Below are 26648 nucleotides of genomic sequence, written 5' to 3'. Positions count from 1 at the left end.
GTGAATATAAAATTAATTTTAAAAAAATAATAATTATAATTTAAAACTCCGATTAACATGTACTACTGTATCTTGTTTGTCAAAACTAAACAAATTAACACTGAAAAAAAAAATTCCGCGAATATTTGTTCTTGGGTGTGCTTTCCATCATTTTGCGACACGGACATGAATGACTCACATCGCCATCAGTGAAGCGGTTACATAAAACTCCACCCAAAGCGCACAATAATGCATATCAGGATGTAATTTGTTCCTTGGCAAAATAAAATACATTTCAAAGTCAAATGTTTAAAAAACGACAAGAATTGATATGATTTTTTCACTAATCTGTAATCGAAGCGAACAGATTTCTTCAGGTGATAATAAACCGGAAGCAGGTGCGTGAGTGAAAACGAGGCATTAATCGTTAGAGGGGTCTGTGTATTGTGTAAATGACGTTTGGTCCCTCCCTGTGGCGGCCATTTTGTGGACCGGTTCAGTACAATTAACTGTAAGTGTGGTAATAGACAAACTAGGGTGAGTTTTAACAAGGCCTTGTTTCATTTCAGAAATTGTCAGCCATTTAGGATAAAATTGATGTTTCAGCTGTGCATCCGTGAGGTGATCTGTAATTTGGATTTTAACAATTTTGGATACTTTGGAGTAAATGAACGAGTTATATTTGCAGCACACGGGACTCGCCCAATTCAGTGCAAAATAGACGCATGCTGTCACCTATCCAGCTTGTTTCATGAAAGGCGTAAACTTAGCATAATAGCTAAGAAAGTTTAATCCGCCGACAGAGGTGCATAGCTGTGAACTTCATGGATTAACATGAAGTTTGCTACATCTTTTCTATGTTTCCTTAGCAAAATTATTTTTAATTAGTGATACTCTTTCTTTTGACATCGACTTGAGGACTTCCTCGTTTGACATTTCCATTTTATTTTGGGTGATGTTGATTTGATATTTTAAAACGACAGTGGAAGTCTGGTTGGCTTTTTGTTGGGGTATCTGCTTTCAAAACTTATTCTAGAACGAACAATGAGTCATTATGTTATTTTGGCGGAATCAGGGTTTGGAATGAATGAATTATATTGTAATTGGGCGAGGTAGTAATGGTAGTATTATTATTATACTGCCGTGGTTATTGATCGACCGTGAATCAACTCACAAGTAGGTGAAAGGCTCAGGTGAATCAAGACGAATTTGACGAGCCTAGAAGTAAAGAAGTAGAAGCCACAAGGTGAAACAGTATAATGGGGCGGGTCTACTTGAGATTTTTTCATTCATTTTTTTTTTTTTAGCTTGGCCACAGTGAACACAATTTTAGAAGGTTCTAAATCTAAATATCTAATCCAATTTATTGATTATTCAGTTGAAATTATTATCTCATTTTTTCATCAGGAAACTTTTTTTCCATTTTTATTGATGATAATGTAATTGATAGTTCACAAGTTATAACTTGTTGTCTTTACATTACAGGAGAGAGTGAGAGAGAGTGATAAAGAGTTTTATAGCTGCTTCAAGACACCAGTGGATTTATTGTAATCTTTTATAAGTCGGCAGAACACACAAATTCAAAATGCCTAAGCCGGTAAGTTGAGACTATCGTATGAATCAAAGGTCACACATTTTGTTTGTGGTTGACATGATTTAAAACAATAAACAAAATTATGTTTTAGGAGCAAATCATATTTGGATGTTCATTTTAAATTTACACATATTTTTCAAGTAATCTTTTTTTCTTGAATAGCAACATGTACAATTATTTTATCATTTGTCAGTCCAAACATTTTTTGAATATTTTCCTTTTGTGATTATTTCTGTCTTTTACCATCAAACAAATGGATGAGAAGACATAACATCTGCAATATTTCTATCATTTGAAAAAAAAATAATAATACGATCAATTTGTAATATTTTAAATTCACTTTAGTTTCCATACATGTATGTGATTGGACACCTACATGTAGATGTATCCTTCGAAACAATATTTCTCCGTTCAAAGTAGAAATTTTTCCCTATAATTTTCATTTTTCTGATACTGATAGTTGAAATAATTCACTCAAGCACAAACTGAAAGAAGACTAGCATTTTTATAAATCTCACCTTCCAACAGTGATTTATACTTATTATTGCTTACCATATTTTCATCAAACTGATATGCAATTTCTAATGATTTGCATCCTTAGTTATTTTGTGTTACCTACCGGTACGTACACAGTTGGATCTATGTCAAATGATTGACGATTTCTCTCATGTGAAATCCAATTGAAGTGTTGATTGTTAAAAAAAACCAAAAAAAAACCTACTCACACTCTTCAAACTTAGTCAGTATTCATAATAATTTTGCAAGATAAAACTAATAATGGTCTATTATAATAGCCAGGGACGGGCTGGCCTTAAAGTTATTGCCACTTTTAATAAATTACAGTTTGACATTAGCTACATTCTTGTATCTAGGGGATCACGTGGCTAAGTGGGTAAGACGCTAGCTCGCTAGCCTGGAGGTCGGGTGTTCGATCCCTGCACTGGCCGAGAAAGTTCATCCAGATTTTCCGGCGTGGTTCTCCCTTGTCAGTGATGCAGGACAGAGGGGCTGACAAGGAAAGCTGTCTAGTCGTTCGGATGGGACGAAAAACCGAGGTCCCGTGTACACATTGGTGTGCAAGTAAAAGATCCCTTGGCAGTTGGAATTCGATATAAGAGTAGGCCGTAGTGCCGCTGTCCGGGCAAAATTTCCCTCATAGCACACTGTATGGCGTATGCCCATCTTCATTAGCCCAGGTTAGGAGTAGAACAGTAGGACGTTAAACTCCATTTCATTTCATTTCATTTTCTTGTATCTAATGTATCTTCTGCTCTACTTTTTTCCTCTAATAAATATAACATACATATACCTGTAAAAGTAGGGTAATAAATTACAAATAAAAAATATATAGGCTACATGTAAATTCTTAACTTGATTACTACATGATTCATGTATTCAATATTTTATCCTCGGCTTACATTAAAACATTCATCTCACCAAGTGACAGCACTGACAAATTACAGTACTGTATTGATTAACTGTTTCACTATTTTCTACTATTTTAAATGACAATTTCTTGATCATTACATCATTTTTTGGGTACCCATACATGTAGGTGTTTTGTGTAGCAATTTACCCAAATTTAGGTAGTGGATTGCACATCTGAATTTTTAGTTATGGGAGTCACTGTAGTGAGTAATGACACTGGCCAGATTTGATCCTGGACGATATTGTCTTGAGAAAGTTCTTTGGGATTTTCCAGTCTGGTTTCCCGGTTATCAGTGATGCAGGAGGGTGAACCTGGTAAGAAACAATCTAATTGTTAGGTCAGAAAAAATCAGGCCTCGTGTGAAGAATTCAATGAAGAGCAGTTGGAACCTCAAAATTTCCTGCATGGTACATACATGTACATTGCATGTCAGATTCTGATTTTCAATGGTCCAGTTTTTTCAGAAAAGTAGGATGTTAAACCCCATTTCATTTAATATGTACGCAGCACTATTTCAACACACTGTACATTGGTTTATTTACCTATTTTATGAAATTTTAACTAAGATAAAATCCAAATCTTAGTAATTTGATTTGATATTAGATTGATTTTAGTGCTTAGCCAATCAAAATTGAAGTACCTACTAACATTTGGATTTTATCTTTAGTTAAGCTTTCGAAAAACAATGCCCAGGCCCGAGATGTTGGATTAATATTGAAATCGATGTACTGTCTGTAAGGTACAGTGTATCGTGACATGTACATATATGTAGGAGGTTTGGTTGTCCATCACAGAGATGTCAGTTCTGGTATACTCATACTGTTTCACTGAGGATCGATTGATTTGACAGTTTGGACAGTAGTTTGTTTGGTGTACATTTCCTTCTTTCGTGAGAAAAAAACCTGCCTAATTTAGTAATTATACTGATGTGTTTCGAGTCTAAATATAAGCTGTCCAATTAGAACTGCCTATTAAATCTAAAATGATATTAGATATGAATTAAAAAAGGTCACTGTTAATGTTATATGCAATTGTGACGTCTAAAAATTTGCATGCCACCTAATATGATAGGGCATGAATTAACAAAGATCGTTGTGCGTTCGAAGCAATTATAATGTATAGGCTTAAAATTATAGCTCTGTTGGATTCGTAAGGTCTATAATTATTGAACAGAAACCTAGTAAATTAATGTGTCACCATGTTACAGTGACTGTATTGATGAGTCTGACTAGTTAGAGTCCTCCATTTACAAAGTGATAAAGAAAAATGTAGATTATGGTCCAACTGACTCAGTTTTCACATAAAGTCGCACAGTGATAAAATAAAAAGATTAGGGTCCATTCTCTGTTATCACAAGTGACACTGTTGTACTTGGTGACAAGTTAATTAGATTTAGTTAATGATCACTTTGTTCTGTGATCAAAGCCGTGTGGGAACCTAGTTGATCAAACTGCTACTGAAAAACAGAGCATATTTACAGTACATGTATTTATAAGTCAAGCGATACATGTATCAGTTCTTGCAAATGTTCGATGATATCACCCCCAGTGGAAGCGGACATTATGTAATAACTCTTCAGTAAGAGTGAGCATATCTCCCCCCCCCACCCGTGCATGATGCAATGCTGTGGATTATGACTAAATAAGGCTACAATTAAGGACAATATTTCTGGGCGTAGCCTATGTAATTTGACTAAGTCTTAAGTACAATAATATGCTTATTTATGTCGTAAAATCTTTTATTATTTAAATTGCATGATGATTATACTTCCTGATTATAGGAATTAAATATAAATAAACCAGTTGGACTGCTTTTGTTGCTATTAATACTACCTATAAACATTGTTATACTAACAGGAAGGGCAATATCCATAATAATGCACACCCTAATATTGTTGCCTGTCCTGTTGATCATTATTGTATAATACTATAATGGATATGAATGGCTATATCATGAATAATGGAATGATTAATTTATTGAACATTTGATACATATATATGGATACCTGGGGTACAATGCATTTTAGTAATATTAAAGCGACAATTGCATATTTTAAAGTCATGCTTAAAATGTTAGTCTTAAAATACATACATGACATCTACATGTATACACAGTCCTGTCTGTTAAAGAAAAATCCTATTATATTCTTAATCCTATATTTCACTAGAGGCAGTTGGGAAATTGACAAAAATATTATTTTCTTAGCATATCATATTTTGACTGAATTTTCTACTCTACTGATCAAGCCCGTCTCTTGGGTATCAATATCATCAATGTGGTTAGTATGAACAAAACAGGTTATGATTTATAGACAAGCTGTTTCTTGGGGTTAAAAGGTACTCCTATTACAGTTGGTCATGCACCAGATTTTCTTCCACTAGATTATACAAATACATTTATCATCATGGTTAGCTTTATGTACATTTGTAGCAAGCCTTGAAATAATGATATCAGTTATATATGTACCAGACAAATTGTCGAACACTAATGAACTAATACCTCACACTTCAAACTTTGTGCCAGACATGTATTAATAAAATCAATAGAAAGACAAATCTGTGCCTGACAAAATGACAGGCACCAAAGGGATTGTGCCTGTCAGAACCCAGAATTGTGACTGACTATGCCTGTGAAATGTGTCCTATTTCCAGGCTTTATAGCTAGCTGTCTTTTGTTCTTTTTGTTTTGCTCAGGAGGAGCCACATTGGCTCAGTGAATAAGACTTTAACTCGCTACCTGGGAGGTCCCGTGTTCGATCCCTATGTTGGCCGAGAAAGTTCATAGGGACTTTCCAGCGTAGTTCCCGGAGAACTTCCCTCTAGGCAGTGGTGCAGGACAAAGGGCCTGACAAGAGACAAAGTAGAGTCGTTTGGATGAGACAAAAGACAGAGGTCCCGTGTACAGATTGGCGTGCATATAAAAGATATTTGGCAGTTGGAATTCAATACAAGAGTAGACTGTAGTGCCACTGTCTGGGCAAAATTTCTTTCGTAGCACACTGTATGGCGTATGCCCAGTCGGAACAGAACAGTAGGACGTTAAACTTCATTTCATTTTGATCGGGGAAATGTATAATGAGTCTACTGTACATACGTGTACAGGTATTTGTTGTGTGACAATTATAATTTTCCCCAATCTGAGATTGAAAGACTTCTTTGATTTTGGTCAAAAACAAAGTTGTATTTTTTGTCTTGATTTGTATTTCGTTAAAAATTTTAAGTATATATATATATATAGTAAACCTAATTTAGGTTCTACTGTACAGCATCTATTTGGATGAAACAGAAAACTGAGGTCCTCTCCTTATACCATTGCCAGCTGATGTAAGATCTTTTGAAAGTTTGAAATCGAGTTAGAAAATTTGCTCCATGAGAAAATTTCTCTCACACATGTAACACATGTCACACTTGCATGGCATATTGCAGTCTTCCATTAGCCCAGTTGGCGCAGACAAGATGTTGAACCCCATTTCATAAATTGAGGTCATATCATAGTCTAATTCTTTTCCTCCTGGTTGAAAAAAATTAGATGTTTGATATGCTTCTTGACCTCCTTTTCTCCCATCCCCAGGTTTTTCTTTTGTTGAATTGTTCATCTCTTCTCACTGGTGTTGTTAAAGTGAAGTGGATTGAACACTTGACTCAAAACCTGCAAACCGGTTTTTTATAGAATATTTTCTAGCCATTTTACACAAATAGATGATTTTATTTGTGACACTGAAGTCTTTGTTAAGATATGACTTGAGCTTTGTATTTACATACAGGCAGACATATATTTGTGTTCTAAAAAAACAAAAAAAGATGGGAGAAGTGACACATACACTCTATTAGAATTTATAAAACAGAAATTGCTCTCTTTGAAAATATTTCGGTTACGGTACATGCTTAAAAATAGAAGGGATGTTCTCGTCTAAAGCTCTCTAAAATGTGATTTGAGCTGAGTTGAGGAGAGCAAGAGCCATTGCTCTCCGTTCACTTCAAGCATTGGTACATGTAGGCTACTGACAGTAATATAATGCAGGAAATAAGGCGTTTTAATAATACATGTACAATATGTGATCATATGTAATGATGTTCACTCAAGTGGAATTAAATACATGTACAGTTTGCAAATTTTGATTAAAAACGAAAAAAAAAGAATGAACACATTGCATAGGGGTGATAGAATGTTAGATCCCTTACAATGATTCTGCATAAATTACAAACAATGATTCTGCATAAATTACAATATCTAATAAAGCACATGTTTATGTAGTTAGTTAATACATTGTGTCAAATACTCAGAGGGAGTTGGGTGGGTGAATGATCTATATTGCAATCATTCTGTCATTGAGTCAAGATGTGTGGTTCAATTCCACACTTGTATGTGACAAGGAGTAGGGTTGTCTGGTTGCTTTCCACTACTAAAGACCCATACACACAAGCGAATTATTTAAAATTTACCACAGTTAATCTCTCTCTCTCTCTCTCAATAGCACATGAATGATCCCATGGCATTTGGAATTCGATATAAATGTAGGCCATAGAGCCACTGCACGGGCAAAATTTCCCTCATAGCACACTATATGGTGTATGCCCGTTTTCATTAGCCCAGTATAGGAGCAAAACAGTAGGACATTAAACCCCATTTCATTCCTCTCGCAATATAGTAGATATACAGCTGTAAACTTACACTGAGTACTACCACAGTAAATCTGTCATCTAAGCCATTATTGTAATTACTTTGTGATTTTATCATTTACAAAAACATTGTTTTTACCTAAACAATATTTTATCTCCAGTAGATGACAGCTTATCCTCTACATTATTTATTACAAATTTATGGCAATCTTGGGTTGATGTAGTTTCAATCACGAACAATAAGTCTCTAGCCTCCTATTGTTGGCAGGGTGTGCAGTGTGTGTGTGTGTGGGGGGGGGGTTGAATGACCTGTTAAAGTAGTACATGTATGTACATGTAGATACTTACTTACTACTTTGCAAATAGACTTTTGATGGCTGTTTTCATCTCTATCCTAACACACTTTCTGTTATTTAATTCATATTCATCACATTTCATTCAAACAGTAGCTCAACAAGAGGCACCTCATTTCAAGGGTTTTCTATTTTATAGTATATGTACATGTAGGGGTCTGTCTTCATTAGTCCGATTTGGTGCAGAAAAGTAGGAAGTTAAACCCCATTTCATTTTATGTATGTAGGGGTGGGGGAATGGTCTCCAACATACGTTTATTATTGTGTGTATTTCACCACATAGAAGACTAAAACAATTAAATTAAAATTCATTACACAATATCATGTACATCACTAGAATACATGTACATGTGTTAACAATGTAACTTAAAATATTAATGTTAAATGAAGCCAAAGATACAAGTAATGTACATGTACATGTACAATAGACTGGATAATCATACATGAATAGTCTTGATTGTACAAGTTGTAACATTTGTTGACCAGATGTGTGACATATAAGATGAATATCGTGATCTGACTCATCTAAATGTACATCTACATACATACCAGTTTAATTATATACTATTACTATATAATTTTTTTGTTCTATATAATTTATACATCTATAAACTGAGTCGTCTCGTTGCCGTTATATTTTGTGATAATTTCGGGGGTTTCAGAATATTACCGAGTTTAGATATTGTATAATCTTTTTAGTCTATATGTTACACACAAGTGTCGAGTCCTAGATGGGTTTTGTGGCTGTTTTGTAATATTTTGGATCCTTAGAATATTACTGTGTCTTTAGAATCTAAAATGTATAAAATTATTTGACATGGATAATCGGGGGTTTTTAAGGGGTTTTTAAAACATGAAATTTCCATCTCTCTCAACTTTCAAGTAGTGGGGGGGGGGGTGTTACTGAATAGTCTAACTCCTGCACTTTAGATCATACATGTACCTGTGATTGACTCATGTGTCATGGTTTGTATTCCACGCTTGTACTTGACATGGAGAATAGTCCCCTGTTCAAACCTTGCGGCTTTTTTTATTCAGATCCACTTGTTTCCTGAAATGGACCTAGATTCTGGCAAGTTGATTGTAGTAAACCCAATTTCTACATGTATCTCTCTCTCTCTTCGATTTTGAAGATGTTCTTTTCATCTTATGAAAGCTATGAACATTCCTTTTACATGTCTGAGTCTCACAGCTTAATCCAGGCTAATATGTACTCAGATTTAACTTTTATAATATTGCATTTTACAACGGATTCTTTATACGGCTAAAATCATGCAATGAGACTTTAAAGATGAATAACATTTTGATGTCTCACATTTTGAAATAAAAAATTTGTTGTGTAGAAAATAATTGAAGAGGTTTTTAAAACTGGAGTAAAAAAATATGCTGATTCATCAACTTGTTACACGATATCTATACTACTCTATGTATAATGAACATGCATCAACTGGCATACATATATTATAATAAATTTTGACAGATTACATGGAGGATATGGTAGTCTTTATATAGTCATTATATGTACATGTATAGAGGAAATTAAAGATAAATAATTGACATTCTGAGGTCCCATTTTCATGACCTTGATTTTGAAGTAGGATTTTCTGATGTGGTTTCCCCCCCTTGTTCAGTGGTGCATGACGATGGGCTGGGAAACCGAGGTCCCAGTTACATGTTGGCTTGCATATAATAGAACCTCTGACAATTGGAATTTGAAAAGATGTAAGAGTAAGCCGTAGCACCGTTTTCAGGACAAAATTTCCCTCTTACATGTACATGTAGCGCATTGCATTTCATACGCTTGTCTTCGTTAGCTCTGTTGGTGCAGAAATGCAGGATATTAAACCCAGTTCATTTCATTATAATAAACCATTCGACTTGAAAGCAAACATTGACCTTCATACATAGGACATACATGTATAGTAGACTATACTGTATAGCTATCTTGTTTCTTCATCTCTATTGTAATTATATGATACTGGCTATAGTAGGATTAGATAGTTACGCTACATCGAACATAATATCCTTTAGCTTTACTTTCATCTTTGTCTGTCTACAGTATATACAGGAAACTTATCTGTCCATACAATCACTTTCATTTTACGGGGGTACATTGAACATACATGTTCACATGATTAAATTGAAATTTGTTTTACTATTTTAAAATGTCAATCTTCATTAGCCCAGTTAGAGCTGGGCCCTTATTCACGAAAACTTAAACTAAGATACAATCGAAATTTTAAGACATACTGCAATTCGATTAGCTGACCAGTAAAATCAATTTGCATATATCCAATGAAGTTGCAGTATTTCTTGAAATTTCGGTTGTAACTTAGTTTAAGTTTTCGTGAATAAGGGCCCAGAACAGTAGGATGTTAAACCCCATTTCATTTTATTTATGATTTTAAAATGCCATTCTCAAAAGAAAAATGTGGCTTTTCATTCCTCATATGCTTACCACATTCAATAATTTTACTATTAAAGCCCCAACATTCTAGAATAATGGTTAATAATAGCTTAAAACCATAGACAAACACCGGTTGTTTATTAACGCCCCAACACACCAGAATAAAGGTTCAATATACAGAGCTTAAGACCATTCACAATTAAAAGCACTCTTGCTAAACGTCATTCGTGCTCAAACTGTGAAATCAATCGATCCTAAAGAAAGTTATGGTCACATAAACTTTTACTTTTATTTGTATGGATTCCGCTTCGCCATCTGTATGGTTCTAAGAACCTAATAGTAATAATATTGCTGTTATCTTTTTTTTGTACAAGTCAAAAATGTTTTTTTTGTCCCCCCCCCCTCCTCCTACTCAAATGTGCAGTGTACTTACATGTAATTACATTGTATATAACATGTAATGATACATGTAATATACCTGAACATTGTATCTTTACATTAAAATAGTGTATAGATTGCACATAGTTTACCTCTGAGTTTTATGTGAAATGTCTGGCTTGTATATTATATAATTAGTGTTTATCTACATGACTTCTAGAATATTCTAGAATTTTAATTTCTGCTGACGGGAAATGTGGGAGGGGGGTCTCTTGCCATACAGCTCCAGTTACCATATTCTCCATTCCAAATTTTAACAATATTTCTGTTTTGATTAAGTATACTAAGCCTGTTTTCATTAGTGCAGTAATGCAGGAAGTTAAACTCCATTTATTTTATTTACTGATTAACATTTTTATTAAAATATATCATTAAGAACAAAATAACCTACATTCTAGTTGTAGTGCAAGTCATATTTATTTATTAAGCGGGGATTTGGATAGCCGAATGGTTAGCGTGTTTGCGCTGCATCATAAGGTCTGCCATTGAGTCAACTGGCGTGGTTTCGATTCCCCGGTTGTATGTCCAACCTCTTGGGTTTTCTCCGGTTCCTCCGGTTTCCCTCCACTACTAAAGACCCCTACGTGCCAACGAATTGTTGAAATAAAATTGAATCATATGTTAGTCCCGTAATGACCTAGTTTGTGTCGAGTGGCCGTTAAACCCAATTTCTCTCTCTATTTACTAAGCATGCTTGATATCTTTTGTCTGTTTCAATTGTGGTCTAAATATTATTTTTGTTAAGTTTTTATTTTTGTCTATTTCAGATCAATGTACGCGTCACTACTATGGATGCGGAGCTGGAATTTGCCATCCAGCCAAATACAACAGGCAAACAGCTGTTTGATCAGGTAAGCTTGATTATTATTTAATTGATTTATAACTTGAGTAAAGTTCTCTAGATCTTATTAATGAATACTTTTATTTTAGTGAGAAAATTGTTTCTTCCATGCCAAATGACAGAAGAAAACTCCCCCTACTCCTCCAATAGAATAAAATACATGGCTGTAAACGGTTCCCATGGATATGCCCTATTCCCATGGATGCCCCCTCCCCATTGATATGCCCTAATGGTTGCCTATTCCCAACGATACATGTATGACCTATTCCCATTGATTTTCTCCTGGAACAAATGAAGCAAAGCCTCAAAACTATTACATCTATTTTAGAGATTGTTGTTGTATGTACCTGTATAGAAGACTGGAAATAGGGCACCTGTGTCAGACCAGGCAGTTATAATTTGATATTAACACCTGTATAAATATATTGTTTCATTTTGCCTTACAGGTGGTAAAGACAATAGGCCTTCGGGAAATTTGGTTCTTTGGATTACAATATGTTGATTGCAAGGGCTATACAACATGGTTGAAACTTAATAAAAAGGTAAGTTTTGTATTTTTTGCTATTGGACAATAGCTACCCAATTTGTTTTTCTTCTTCTCTTTGGGTGCTTCAAAAGAAGTCTTTAGTCTTTGCCAATTCAATAACAATCAAAATGGAACTTGAAATGGTTGTTGATAAACTTTGATGTTTGATACATCTCAATTCCAATATGGTCTGATGATGTCATGATAGGTTCATTGTCTATGTACATGTAGTACCATCTTACTCGTTTTCAGTGCTATTATCGTATATATACTCATGTCCAAAAGAAAATATACACTGTGCATTTTGTGCTGCATGAACCAAAGTCGTTTTTTCCATGGTATGCGGTATTTGGGTAGAATGTCAATTTGTTTCACATTTTTATTTTGCTTAGAAATGTTGAGTTTGGACTTAATCTAAATAAAACTTAGTCATACTTTTAGTGTGTATACTTTCTTTTGGACATCAGTATAGGTTTTTACAAAACAATGGTTTACAGATAACTGAAATACACACTCAAACAATTAAGTTGGATATCTCTATTTGTGGCATTTCTTCGGGTCCTTTGGTGGTTTCCCCCCACTGCTAAAGACCCCTACACGCAAGCGAATTATTGAAATAGTTGGATATCCCTATTTGCGGCATTTCTTTGGGTCCTTTGGTGGTTTCCCCCCACTGCTAAAGACAACTACACACAAGCAAATTATTGAAATAGAATTGAATCTTATCTTAGTCCCAAAATGACCTAGTTTGTGTCAAGTGGATGTTAAACCCTATTTCTCTCTATATAGTGAGATATACACTCAGTCATGTAGGACATCACAAATATTCCTAAATTATTCAACAATATAAAATTTTCATTGTTCAGCAGTGCAGTAAATTTAAACAATTAATATTTTTATTGTTTAATCAACATTTAGTAATTGAACACATTAAAATAAACACAACAATTCGATGGAAAACAATTACATGTACTGTATTTTAATCCGAGTTAAGTTTCTACAATGAATCTATGATAATCAATATTATTGCTGTCATTCCATGATATCCAATATTATCCAAGACATTCCATCATAATCAATATCATCCGTCATTCCATGATATCCAATATTTTCCATGACATTCCATTATAATCAGTGTTATCCATGACATTCCAATATGATCAATATTATTCATGACATTCCATGATGATCAGTATTATCCATGACATTTCAATATTTTCAATGACATTCCATGATGATCAGTATTATCCATGACATTCCATTATAATCAGTATTATCCATGTCATTTCAAGCTTATCAATATTAAAATTTAATTGTTTTTGACAGGTAAACAGTCAGGATGTGAAAAAAGAAACACCTCTCCAGTTTAGATTTAGAGCCAAATTTTTCCCTGAGGATGTATCAGAAGAACTTATTCAAGAAATTACACAGGTAACTTCATGCTGCTTTGCTTCAATACTCTTCTTCACAATATGTCTAAGATGCTGGCATCTTTATGAAATTGTATATGTATATTTTAAAACTTTTGTGTAGACTGTGACATATAAATTAATGATGTGGACGTATGTTGGCCCATTACACAAATGACTCCAAACTTTGCCATAAATGATCCACCCCGATATATGTGGTATCAAATTCACTACCATGACCCCATGAATGTTTTAGGTCATGATGCAGTTCAATTTGGGCTCCGGACGAACCCGGGTATCCTGATAATACATCAATATACATCTTTGATCTCTTGCAAAAACTACAATATTGTGGAAGTTGAATCTCTTAAAGTAGTATCAGTTTAAAAATATTTGGAGGAAATTTCTCTCACAGCCTAGCGTGGTTTTCCCTCATAGCACACTGTATGGCGTATGCCCGTCTTCATTAGCCCAGTTTAGGAGTAGGACGTTAAACCCCATTTCATTTCATTTTCTCTCATAGCACACTGCATAATATATGCATGTCTTTTTGTCTTGAATTCGATGTCCTTTCTGTTTTGGATTTCAATACATGTAATTTATATACAGCATTATTTACCCTTTATTTCTTCCAGAAAATGTTTTTTCTTCAAGTAAAAGAGAATTTGTTAAATGATGAAATCTACTGTCCCCCCGAGACGGCTGTTTTACTCGGTTCCTACGCCTGTCAGGCTAAATATGGTGACTACAACCCCCAAACGCACACAACTGGTTTTCTGGCTAATGATCGCATTCTTCCACAAAGGTAAGTCTAGCCAAGTCAATACAATGTTTATAACAGTCAGCTATTATTATTATTATTCCACATCAAACATAGTTAGGGAGAGATCGATATTCTACGAATATTGGATTCGTCTTTATGTCGGTGGAAATGGTGGGTGGGTAGGTGGCAGAATAGTTGCCAGATGTGTGTTTGATCATACTGTCTGTTTTTGAGTCAAGTGTTGTGGTTTTGATTCCACGCTTGTACGTGACAAGGAGTAGGGTCGTCTGTCCAACCTCGTGGATTTTCACTGGTTTCTCCAGTTTCCTCCCACTGCTAAAGACCCCTACGCACCAGCAAATTATTGAAATAAAGTCAAACCATGTTAGTCCCAAAATGACCTAGTTTGTGTCCAGTGGGCGTTAAACCCAGTCATTTGATAATCACAAATGTATATTAAAGTGAATTTATCTCATTGAATCTGTTTGATATGGTAATACAATAGAATGAGGATATATTTTAGTTAATTGTGGGCTGTTCAGGAAGTGTTATGGAATTGTCAATGACTAACATCCTGTACTTAGAGGTGCCGATTATATGTACAATGAAAAGATAAAAAGCTAGCAGCTTCAAGTAACTTATATAAAATAAATGAAATATTCTATTGTTATTTAGTTAAAGATTTGATCGTAGCAAGAATTTGTGTAGGTTACATAAATTACTAGGAAGTTGCTGTGGCTTCCATGTATGCAGCCATTTGTCACAGGGTGGGTGCAAAACAATAAGACGCAAAGCCCCATTTATTTTCCCTGCACCTAAAGGATATTGAAACACTCCGATCGTACCCTTATGTTTTAGTTTCTGGAGCATACCTTAGAAACACTCAAGATGGTCTTTTTACAGACATTAGTCTATTTTGTCCATAGGAAAATTTTTGGGTTTAATAATTTTGTGTTTCTATGGCAACAAATTTGACTTCATTTCTGCAAAGAACGGGATGTTGATGGCCGGGTCTTCTTGGTTTATTTCAGTGATTTTCCAAGATTTTGATTTGAAGGCAAGATAATGAGAATATTATTTTATCTTTTAGAGTATACGAACAACATAAATTAACTAAAGAACAATGGGAAGAACGAATAATAACATGGTATTCAGAACATAAAGGAATGTTACGGTAAGTTGAATAATACACTGCCATGATGGATCATAATTTAAAATATTGTGCATATTCAGCATAATTTTTCTCACAGTGACTCAGTAAGGTATTGTCTTATTATCCAGGAGATACTGTGTCTTGATTCCAGTGTTGGAGATAGTTGTAGCCTGCTTTCCTCAAATTCCTGGGCCTTGCAAGGAACAGTGTCTAGTCGTTTGGTTTGGGAAAAAAAAAAAAATAGAGGTCCAATGTGTACATGTTGGTGTGCACTCTTAAAAGAAAGCTTGGTAGTTGGATTTTGACCAGGAATAGGCAGAAATGTTGCTGACTAGGCAGAATTTTCCCTATAACACACACCATGGCATACGTCCATCTTATGTCAAGCTGATGCAGTAAGACGTTAATAAACTTTTGTTTGATTTCATTTCATTTGTTTATTATAGAGAGGATGCCATGATGGAATATTTAAAAATAGCACAAGATTTAGAAATGTATGGTGTGAATTATTTCGATATTAAAAACAAGCGAGGAACAGATTTACAATTAGGTGTTGATGCCCTTGGTTTAAATGTATACGAAAAACAAGACAAGTAAGTTGGTATAGATTAAATTTGTAATATTTTTCAAACCACTATTTGTTTTGAAGAATGCAGTTATCTGTCTGTCCATTACACGTTTTGAGACATTACACTGCTTATAAGTGAATTACAGAATTTAAATTTGGTGGAGAGGGGTGGATGGCTGAATGGTTAGCGTGTGTGCGCTGCATCATAAGGTCTGTCATTGAGTCAACTGTCATGGTTTCGATTTCCTGGTTGTATGTGACAAGGAGTAGGGATGCCTGTCCAACCTCGTGGGTTTTCTCTAGGTCATCTGGTTTCCTCCCACTGCTAAAGACCCCTACGCGCAAGCGAATTATTGAAATAAAATTGAACCATATGTTAGTCCCGAAATGACCTAGTTTGGGTCTAGTGGACATTAAACCTCATTTCATAAATTGTATGTCTTGACCAAGTTCAATAATGGCCATTTTCCACATTCTCTACTCAGAGTGTTAAAGAGCTTGATGATTCTTATTTTGTGATTGAGGCCAAGGACTTCAGCTCCACTGTTGGATTCTTTAATCTATCTCACTCTACATTGCTTGACCAAGTCCTGGTGCTGCTATCAAGATGTCCAATATGAAAAGAGAGCAAACTGTAAGACTTTCAATACATTTCATATTAAATGTCTGTTCGATTATTCTCTTATTGCTCTATTATTTATTCTTTCAGATTGACGCCTAAGATTGGTTTCCCATGGAGTGAAATTAGAAATATTTCTTTTAATGATAAAAAATTTGTTATTAAACCAATAGACAAGAAAGCACCTGTAAGTTATTTAACATGTTATTAATTAAATCTGATATAAAACATCTCTACCTTGTCTTTACTACAGCAGGATCAGGGAAAAATTGTTGCATAACCCACGTTCTGGGTGATAAGAATATACCCAGTGAAATGGTCAGTCCAGCAGCAACAATATCTCATGGTCTGTCCAGCAGCAACCACTGTTTAGTTTCTAGAGCAGTTTTGAGTAATTAGTTAGTCTGTTAATTACTCAACACATTTTGAGAAAATGAACAATTATAAAGCCAACACTCAGTATCTAATCTAGACAGACCCATTAAACTACACAACAGTATAAACCCAATATTTTCTATGATTCTCAACAGATTTAAACAGTTTACCAACAATGGTTTGAAACTAAACATTAAATACATAAACTCCTGTTAAAACAACACAACTAAATGATACCCAAGTTGTAGTGATCTAACAAATCCAGTTGGTGCAAAAAAGTAGGATGTTTAAACCCCATTATATTTCATTTCAAAAGTCGAAGATAAATTTTGTTTTTTTATCGTTTCAGGATTTTGTGTTTTATGCACCTCGTCTTCGAATCAATAAACGTATCTTAGCCTTATGCATGGGTAATCATGAATTATACATGAGAAGACGAAAACCAGATACAATCGAAGTCCAACAGATGAAAGCTCAGGCTAGGGAGGAAAAACTCAGCAAACAACAAGAAAGGTACAAGTCCTAACCTCTTGTAGCCCAGCATTTCCTAATAAACGAATTGGTAGCCTAAAATTGTTAAATTCCGTTCAGTATTTTCAAAGATATGAATTTGAGGAGGGTGGATGGCTGAATGGTTAGCGTGTGCGCGTTGTTTCATAAGGTCTGTCATTGAGTGAACTGGCGGGGTTTCGATTCCCTGGTTGTACGTGACAAGGAGTAGGGTCGCCTGTCCAACCTCGTTGGTTTTCTCCAAGTCATCCGTTTTCCTCCCACTGCTAAAGACTGGACACTAAAGCAAATTATTGAAATGAAATTGAACCATACGTTAGTCCTGAAATGACCTAGATTGTGTCGAGTGGATTTTAAATCCCATTTCCGTCTCTCTCTGTCAAAGATATGAATTGAAAATTAAGCAACATTCAGCATCTTTTGCAGTATCACGATGGGGATAGTGTCGGAGTATAATCGTTTGATTGGCATTGAAACACCCACAATTGCTTGCAGGCCGGTAAATTGTCTATTGTTGATATTTTGTTTTCCTAATTGAATAATAGATAATCAATTCAAGTACATTTTAGTCTGAATTAAGCCATCAAAAATGTGATATTGTCGAAAAAATGTAAATGATGATCATCGACTTTAATCATTTATTGATTTTATTCTTCAGAGCTCAGATGGAGGCATTGAGATTAGAAAGATTAGAGATGGAAAGAAAGAGGAAGGAATTAGAAGATAAATTACGCCAGTTGGAAGACCAACAGAGGAATGATAGAGAAGGTATAAATTTTATAGGTTTCACAAAACATTCCCAGAATTGACTCCACTTTCAATCACTATTTATGAGACATATCCTTGATCTAGAAACAAAAAACTTTGCAAATAGTTTCTTATTGATGTATCTGAAACATTAAAACAACAAAAGTTTTATAAAGGGCTATATTTTAGTTAAAATAAGGCGAACACTTTTGAGTAAATTCTTAGGCTGGCAATGTTTTGTGAATTTCCCTTATAATACTGAATGCCCGTCTACATTAGCCCAGTCGATGCAGAAAAGTAGGACATTAAACTCCATTTCAATTCTTGTGGTAAAGATCATACCATGATAGTGCATACAGAAATAACAAGTCTGATACTTTGTTTAAAAACCAAGAAAAACATTCATGCTTTAAATTTTTTACCTTCAGCTCGTGAAGAATTGCAGAAGAAGAGTGTGGACGATATGTCAACACTACAACGTATGGTTGATGAGCAAGCTCGTGAAGCCGAGTTACTACGACAACAATTAGAGGAGGCTAAACACATGGAACAGGAAAGCCGAGATAAATTGGTAAGTAATGATGATGATTTCTGGCTTGATGTATAAGAATTTGTATTGCTGTCAAATTTATCCATGAAACAATACCCATGTACTTTGAAAATTGGTTATTTGTGGTTAGAAGTATCAGAATTTGCACAACTGACAAAATTGATCTATATATCTTGAAAATTATTGATTTTGCACATGCATAAATTTATAATTAATTAAAAACAAAAAAATAATATATAACTGTTTTGTCCGAGATTCTGGTTAAACAAAGAAAGATGCAAAAATAAAAATAAATATATGTCCTAGAACTTTTGGTCTTGAGATTCTTGTTGAAGACATAAAAACACATAATAAAAACAAAACACCCTGAAACTAATGTGCAAGATATGGAACATCAGATTGTAATGCTAGTATTGAGTTGGGTTCTTACTTAAGTGGTCTAACCTGTCGTTGAGTCAAGTGATGTTGTTTCGATCCCAAGTCTCTTTCCCAAACTAATGACTTTTCTCCAAGTCCTTCGGTTTCCTCCCACAGCTGACTAACCCTACGTGCAAGCAAATCATTGAAATAAAATTGTACCATATGCTAGTCTTGAAATGACATAGACATGTGTCTAGTGAGCTTAAACGTCCTGCATTAACAGTTGCTGGAAGAAAATTTTAAGTGTTCCCAAGATCTAAATGTCTTTTTTCGTTTTTGTTATTTAGTTGGTTGAACTTGAAGCTGCCCAGTCGAATCTAGAGGCCCGATCATCCGAGCTAGAGGTTAAACAGAGATCTATGGCTGAACTCCAAGAAGATTTAGAAGCTGCTCGTCTCGCTGCTCTAGAGAAAGAAAATAAATTGAGTGAAGTTTTGTTGAAAGACCAGGAGAAAGAAGAGCAGCTGTTGACTTTACAGAGTCAACTTCATATTAGAGAAAATGAACATGATGAAAATGATGAGGCTGGTTCCCAATACGGTAAGTCGTTATCTACAAGACCAGTCTTGTCTAAAATTCCTATTGGGATTTTCCGATGTGGTTTCCCCTTGCCATTGGTGCAGGACAGAGGGCTTGACAAACACAGCTGTTTCATTTGGATTGGATGAAAAACCAAGGCACATAAAAGATCCCTTGGCAGTTGAAATTTGATATAAGAGTAGGATATAGTGTTGCTGCTCAGGCAAAAATTTCCCTCATAGCATTAATTCAGGAAGCCACACTGACTCATTAAACCAGAGATCCCCGGTTCGATCCCATCATTGGTCATGAAAGTAACTCACGATTTTCCAGTGTGGGTTCCACTTGGCATTGGTCTCGTCGTGTGGGTCATGCGATTAAAAACATGTTTTGTGTGTATGTAAAGTAACTTTTGGCAGTTAGAATTTGAAGAGCAGACAGAAATGCTGCTGTCTTGACAAATTTCACCTCCAGCATGTGTCATTGCAATGAAAATTACCATATGTTTTATATGTTAAGGTTAGTCGTCATGACTTAGTAAGACGCTGGCTTGCTCGCCTGGAGGCCAGGGGTTCGCTCCCAATGTTGGCCGAGAAAGTTCATCAAGATTTTCCGGAATTGTTTCCTCTTGTCAGTAGTGCAGGATGGAGGGTATGACAAGTACAGCTGTCGTTTGGATGGAATGAAAAACCGAGGTCCCATGTACACGTTGACGTGCATGTAAAAGAACCCTTTGCAGTTGGAATTTGATATAAGAGTAGGCTGTAGCACTGCTGTCTGAGTAAAATTTCCCTCATAGCACACTGTATGGCGGCGTATGCCCGTCTTCATTAGCCCAGTAGGACAGTAAAACCCATTTCACTTCATTACATTTCTAACCTCATGCTATTCCATATGTTAGTCTCCAGTATTTTATTGACAACATGTTAATCCCCATTCCATTCCATCTTGTTGATGAAAAATGCTTTTCTATTCTCAGGTGCTGAATTAGATGTGCATGAAAATGAGGAACTTCCCCGTCCTGAAGAAGAAAGAATAACACAAGCAGAAAAAGACAAACGTATTCAACAACAATTAAAGGTTTGTAGAGTTGTTTACAGTAAAATTTACACCTTCACTTAACACATGGTCCAGGGTTTGATTCTGGTGAGGGCTTGGGTGATCTATTGGGTTAACATAAGGTCTGTCATTGAGTCAAGTGGCGTGGTTTCGATTCCTCGCTTGAACGTTACAAGCAGTAGGGTCGTCTGACAAACCTAGAGAGTTTTCTCAGAGTCCTCCCGGTTTCCTCCCACTGCTAAAGACCTCTACGTGCAAGCGAATCATTGAAATAAAATTGAACCATATGTTAGTCCCAAAATGACCCATTTTGTGTAGAGTGGATGTTAAACCCACCATTTCTCTCTTTATCTTGATTCTGATCTTGGCCAAGTTGCTTGAGACTTTCCAGTCTGGTTTCTCTCTTGAGAGTGGTGCAATATTTGCTTGAAGGTCTGGCACGGAAAAAGCATGAAGTTGTTCAAAATGGACAGCAAAACCCAACAAGGTTCCGTGTGTATCATTGGCAGCCAGTCAATGATCCCCTGACAGTTGGAAATTGAAATTTATTGACATTTAGTAATTGAACTGGAAATTACCCCCGGCACTGTTTATTATTGAGCAATGATTTAGCTAGGATTCTCTGGCAGTGGCCTAGTGTGTGAGGCGCTGGTTCGTTGAACAGGATGTCACAGATTCAATCATTATGTAGACTTAAGAAGTTCCTCAAGAATTTTCACCCTTGTCATTGATGCAGCAAGAAGGAGCATCTAATCGATTGGATGGGATGGAAAACCCGGGTCCCACATACATGTTAGTTGTTGAAAACGGAGGTCCTGTGTACATGTTAGTTGTTGAAATTTGATGAAGCAGATTACTGTTGACTACTGAGCCTTAAAACCACATGTCCAAGAAAGGAAGCATGGCTTGGAAATAATCCCAATTTTGATTTAACCTATCATTTTAATGTTCTTTTTCTTTCAAATTTCAGGCCTTAAGTAAAGAATTAGAAGAATCTAAAGAAGAAGAAAAGGTTACCGTTACCGACCAACTTCATGCAGCTAATGTGAAAGCTGGCCGCGATAAATACAAAACATTAAAACAAATTCGACAGGGAAACACTAAACGTCGGGTGGATGAGTTTGAATCAATGTGAATAAAAACTATTAACTATAATAAAATATATATATATAAATATATAACCAGGCCCGTTTCCGTTCAACACATCAGGATTTCAATTGTACAAAATAAGGACGTAACGGTTTTACAGATTTTGACGCTGAGTAGTATGAATAATCCTTGTCTAAACATAGAGTGGACAGCTTAATACACGAGGGATCCGTGTTCAATCGAGAAAAAAAAATCTTAACTTTTTCATTTCTAGACTTGATTGACTGATTATCCAATATGGCCGTCTGTTCTGAAATGATAAATGCAGGGAGACTTTTTCTTGTTTGAATTGCAGCCCTCATTTTGTACAAATAGTTAGCACTAATAAGCTGTTTACGAAACTTTTAGATATATCTTTAATGGAGCGAGCCAAGTAATATCGTCATTGAAAATCCTGTTCTTTTCCGATCTTCCACTTTACATTTCAATTCATATATCTTTAACATTTAATCAAATTTTTCTTTTTCTACTTTTATAAAAAAAAAAAAAGAGTTTAAGTCCAGGTTTAAAAAATCTTCTTATTGGATTCAAAATTGATATTAGATTGGCTCAAATAGAAAGTTTTGTTTAAACCAATCTCGAGTTTTACAAAACGATTTACAATTAGGATTAGTTGTGGAAAAGGCCTGAATTATTTACTCATTTCATCTCCGGAATCATTGCTTCAGATTTCTGTTAGCAAATTAGGATGTTTTGTTTTGTATTGTTTCGGGAAAATCACAAAAATTAATTTTTATTAACAATATATAAATATATATATATATATATAGATAGATGTATATGAAATCTACGCAAATTGTACATTCTACTGTTATCCTTGAGTACTAAAAATAATTTAAGTGTGAAGCAAGAGGTTTTCGTAGCATGTTTCATAAACAACCATGAAATTATTATGAATAATTATTGAACTAAAAGATTTGGTCTTTATCTCTTTGCAAAAAAAAGAGCCTGTGATTTTCAAATATTTTCATGAATAAGACCATAGACGAATATGCAACAATAATTTCTTGCTTTACTACATCTTTTGAAGATTAATTGATTTATATTTATTTTGAAATTGTCATGTTTATTTCTTACGACCAATTTTAAATTTTGTATACTGGGACTAATTTTTTTTTTTTTTTTTTGAAAGAAAAAGTATTTTTCTATTAAAAATATTAGATGAAGCTTGTGATATTAATTTGTAAAAAATTACAAAACAATAAAAAGTTTAAAATGAGAATATATGTTAATACAAATAGCATGTTTTTTTTTGTTTTTTTTTTTAATTTGTTTTTTGTTTATATAGATGAATATAACCACGGTTATTTAGTTTAGAACAGATGTCAAAAGGGCTGGGGGGTATATTGTGAACTGTTTTTGGACTAGGAACTGGTTGTGCTAGGGCGACTGATCTTGTTTAAAAGGAACCAAAGGTTCCGTCGACTCATTCACAATCAACATGAAATTTGGCTTGTTCCTTGGACAATTGGGCCCTTAGATTTTTGATATGTTTGTCACAATTCCAATATGACTGCGATGGCATACTCGATGGTACTTGTTAAGGACGTGTCACATCTATTGGTGACTTTACTTAAGGTTCTGTTTTGAATTGAGCCATGGCAGTAATCGATAATTAGTCATTTGCATCAAATAAGTAAATTTATGGAGAAGTTGTTTGGTGTTACAGAGAAGAATATCTTACTTTGTGTATGAACCCTGTCATCACCCTAGCTCTTTTCATGTCTTAATGTATAGATAATGATTTCACATTATTCATTTTTGAAAACGGTTATATTCCCTATGTATCGACTTCGAATTTACTGTGAAGAAATTGGCCTTAGTTTGGAAATATTGCCTTCATTTTAATTGCCTATCTCTCTTGGATAAGAATTTTTGAAATCTTGAAATACCTTTTACAAAAAGAGTTGAACTTGTAAGGACACTTTCAAAATAGTTTATTTCAAGTTGAGAGACATTTTCATGTGATGTATGGTGATTCAAAATGTCAAACCAGGATTTGTCTTGTAGGCAAATGTTGCTGTAAATTTTATGCAATCGGACATTTTAAGGCTAAATTTTGTGTTGTCAAAGAATATTTTTGCTAAAAAAAAATAAAAAAAATATGACAAGACTCCACATTGGGATGCTTGATTGTCGGTCTGGATGCTTCTGAATTGACGGAATTGCAATCGTGTGACGCAGAATTAAGTTGTCACAGTTCTGTCCGTCTCAAGAATTGAAGTAGTGACGCAATTCAAAGTAAATGTTTTAGCTGTCGTGGTTGGTTGATATTTTTTCTTATCAATCGGTGCCTGCGCTGTGTTATCCGAAATTCCCATTTTCACTATTCGTCGAATTGAGAGAATTTAATTCGAGAACGTTCAATCGAGCATTCCCATTATCTCGAGGTATTTCATTCATTATTAAATCTTAAAATGTTATAACACATGATCTAAATAAAGATTATTTATAAAGTTTAGTATAGAAGTAGGCCTGCTTTCTTGTTTAGGTTGAAAAATTGAGTTTGTGAATTTCGAAGAGAGAAACAAAATGGTTTTATGAAGAAATTACATATTATTATTAACCCTATATCCATCTAGATGATGTCTAGTAATAACGATACATTGAATACCTTGACTGCTTTAGTGGACATATAATTTATTAGAAGTTGAAGCATTTGCACCAATGCACTATGTACACTACACTTTGATGTGCACATAAAAGAACCACTGACAGTTGAAATTTGAAATAAAGAGTAGGCTGCAGTTCTGCAGTCCAGGAAAATTTCCCTCATAGCACACTGTGTGGCGTACACCTGACTTCATTATTAGCCAGGTCGGTATAGGATGTTAAACCCCATTTCATCTTGGCAGCTGACACTAGGGTTGTTTGGAAATCTTTACACAAAAGAATGAAGTCATATGTCTCGTAGAGCCACTGACAATCGTGTATAATGTGATCAATTACACTTCACCAACTCATGTCCCCATCAAATTGTAAATTGGGTTTCTAATTATAACTACATGTATCTCAATACAAATAGACATTGTTGTAAACCAGCATAGAAATAAAGATTTTAGTAGTACCTTATGGGTGTGCTGGAGGTGTGTTATATTTACCCTTAAAAACACAGACGAATCTATATCTGACAAAATGACTTGTAGTGCCTCATCATATTGCCAGAATTTGTGACTGGTGCCTAATTACCAAGCTTGGTGTAGCTGTTGGCCTTACTTTTATTTGTCTTAATTTATGCCTGACATTATCTGTGACTGGTGCATTATTACCAATCTTAGTTGAATCCCAAGATATGCCTGTTAGCCTAACTTTAATGTGTCAGCTATTGCAGTCAAGGTATCAGTTCTGTCATATTATCTTAATATTGTGAAGATGAAATATATTGTACAGTACTAAAAACCTAGAATATTATATTTTATATATCGATAAATATACACAAAAAAAGATGTACAAAATATCTTAATTAATCTTCATTTCATATTTTATCCATTTTTTGTCATTTTTTTTTTAAATCCAGAACTGCTTAATTTCTAGGTTTTTTTGATATGTGTATGAGAATTATATATATATATATATATTATAGTGTATTATATATCTAAAAAATAGCAGTGGACCAAGGGTCAGTTTCTTAATAAAAAATGAATAAAATATTAGTCATTACCAGTAACAAAAAATAATTTAAAGAATTGAAAATTACTTGTAATCTTATCACCAGTATTGTCACAATAACAATAAAAACGGTCTTACAGTTGGTTTTATTTTTACCGTAATATGGTAATAACATATACTTTGGGCATATAATGGCAACATTTACAGAAGCTATTGAACAAAATCCGGTTGGGGGGGGGGGGCTGAATGCTTAAACGTGTGTGCATTGCATCGTAAGGTCTGTGATTGAGTCAAGTGGTGTGGTTTTGATTCCCGCTTATTTGTGACAAGGAGAACGGTCGCCTGTCCAACTTCATTGGTTTTCTCTGAGTCCTTTGGTTTCCTCCCACTGCTAAAGACCCCTATGCACAAGCGAATTGTTGAAATAAAATTGAACCATAAGTTAGTCCCGAAATGACCTGGTTTGTGTCGAGTGGACTTTAAACCCTGTTTCTCTCTCTCTCTTGGTAGATTATAAGGACAAATGGTTAGCTGTATGTAGAATTAGATTTTTTTTATATTTAGAGAACTGTGGAATTGCATTACAGCTGACTTGACAATTTGTTTATTTAGTCACAAAATCTGGAATTATTACCAGCCAATTTATACAGTGTATAAACAGATCACAAGAAACAATTTAATCATAAATAAAGAAAATTTTCTTAAAATATTTGGTTTACTTAATTATTTAATCAAAGGGTCCTAGAAGATGCAGTTAGGGGAAACTTCTCCACATTGATGAAATAGTTTCAAATGTGACTTCTAACAGTTCTAACTCTGCATTGATGACATATTTTTCCAATGTAATATTTAAAAACAATTTGGATGGGGCGAAGTTAAAATAATGGCTATACAACTAGAGCGGGATATTTTGCATAAACAAAATGAGCTCTCTGACACAGAAATTTTGATACATGGGTGCAGGGAAGTCAGAATGGCTGATATCACAGAAGTCCCGGAAAATATTGTAACA

The 26648-nt window shown here is 34.7% G+C and overlaps 1 protein-coding gene across 4 annotated transcripts; it reads left to right on the top strand.

Annotated features, from left to right (window-relative positions):
• The first annotated feature begins 361 nt into the window (after positions 1–361).
• On the top strand, positions 362–25778 carry LOC126809883 (radixin). 4 transcript variants are annotated; one of them, XM_050534743.2, is made up of 15 exons: positions 362–516; positions 1465–1576; positions 11587–11670; positions 12107–12202; positions 13513–13617; positions 14231–14400; positions 15449–15532; positions 15958–16104; positions 16789–16885; positions 17423–17586; positions 18242–18351; positions 18759–18901; positions 19588–19840; positions 20799–20899; positions 21849–25778. In XM_050534743.2, the coding sequence occupies exons 2-15, from the start codon at positions 1565–1567 to the stop codon at positions 22011–22013; spliced, it is 1731 nt and encodes a 576-aa protein (XP_050390700.1). In that variant the 5' UTR covers positions 362–516; positions 1465–1564; the 3' UTR covers positions 22014–25778. The 4 variants fall into 4 exon arrangements, with proteins under 4 accessions (XP_050390700.1, XP_050390701.1, XP_050390703.1 ...); XM_050534744.2 differs by having other exon boundaries at positions 370–490; XM_050534746.2 differs by lacking the exon at positions 362–516 and adding an exon at positions 1095–1225.
• Positions 25779–26648: the final 870 nt, after the last annotated feature.

Source organism: Patella vulgata, chromosome 2, assembly GCF_932274485.2.
Source record: "Patella vulgata chromosome 2, xgPatVulg1.2, whole genome shotgun sequence".
In the NCBI taxonomy this organism is placed as follows: Eukaryota; Metazoa; Mollusca; class Gastropoda; family Patellidae; genus Patella; species Patella vulgata.
The sequence above is the reverse complement of the archived record's forward strand: the minus strand, read 5'-3'. Positions and strand labels throughout refer to the sequence as shown.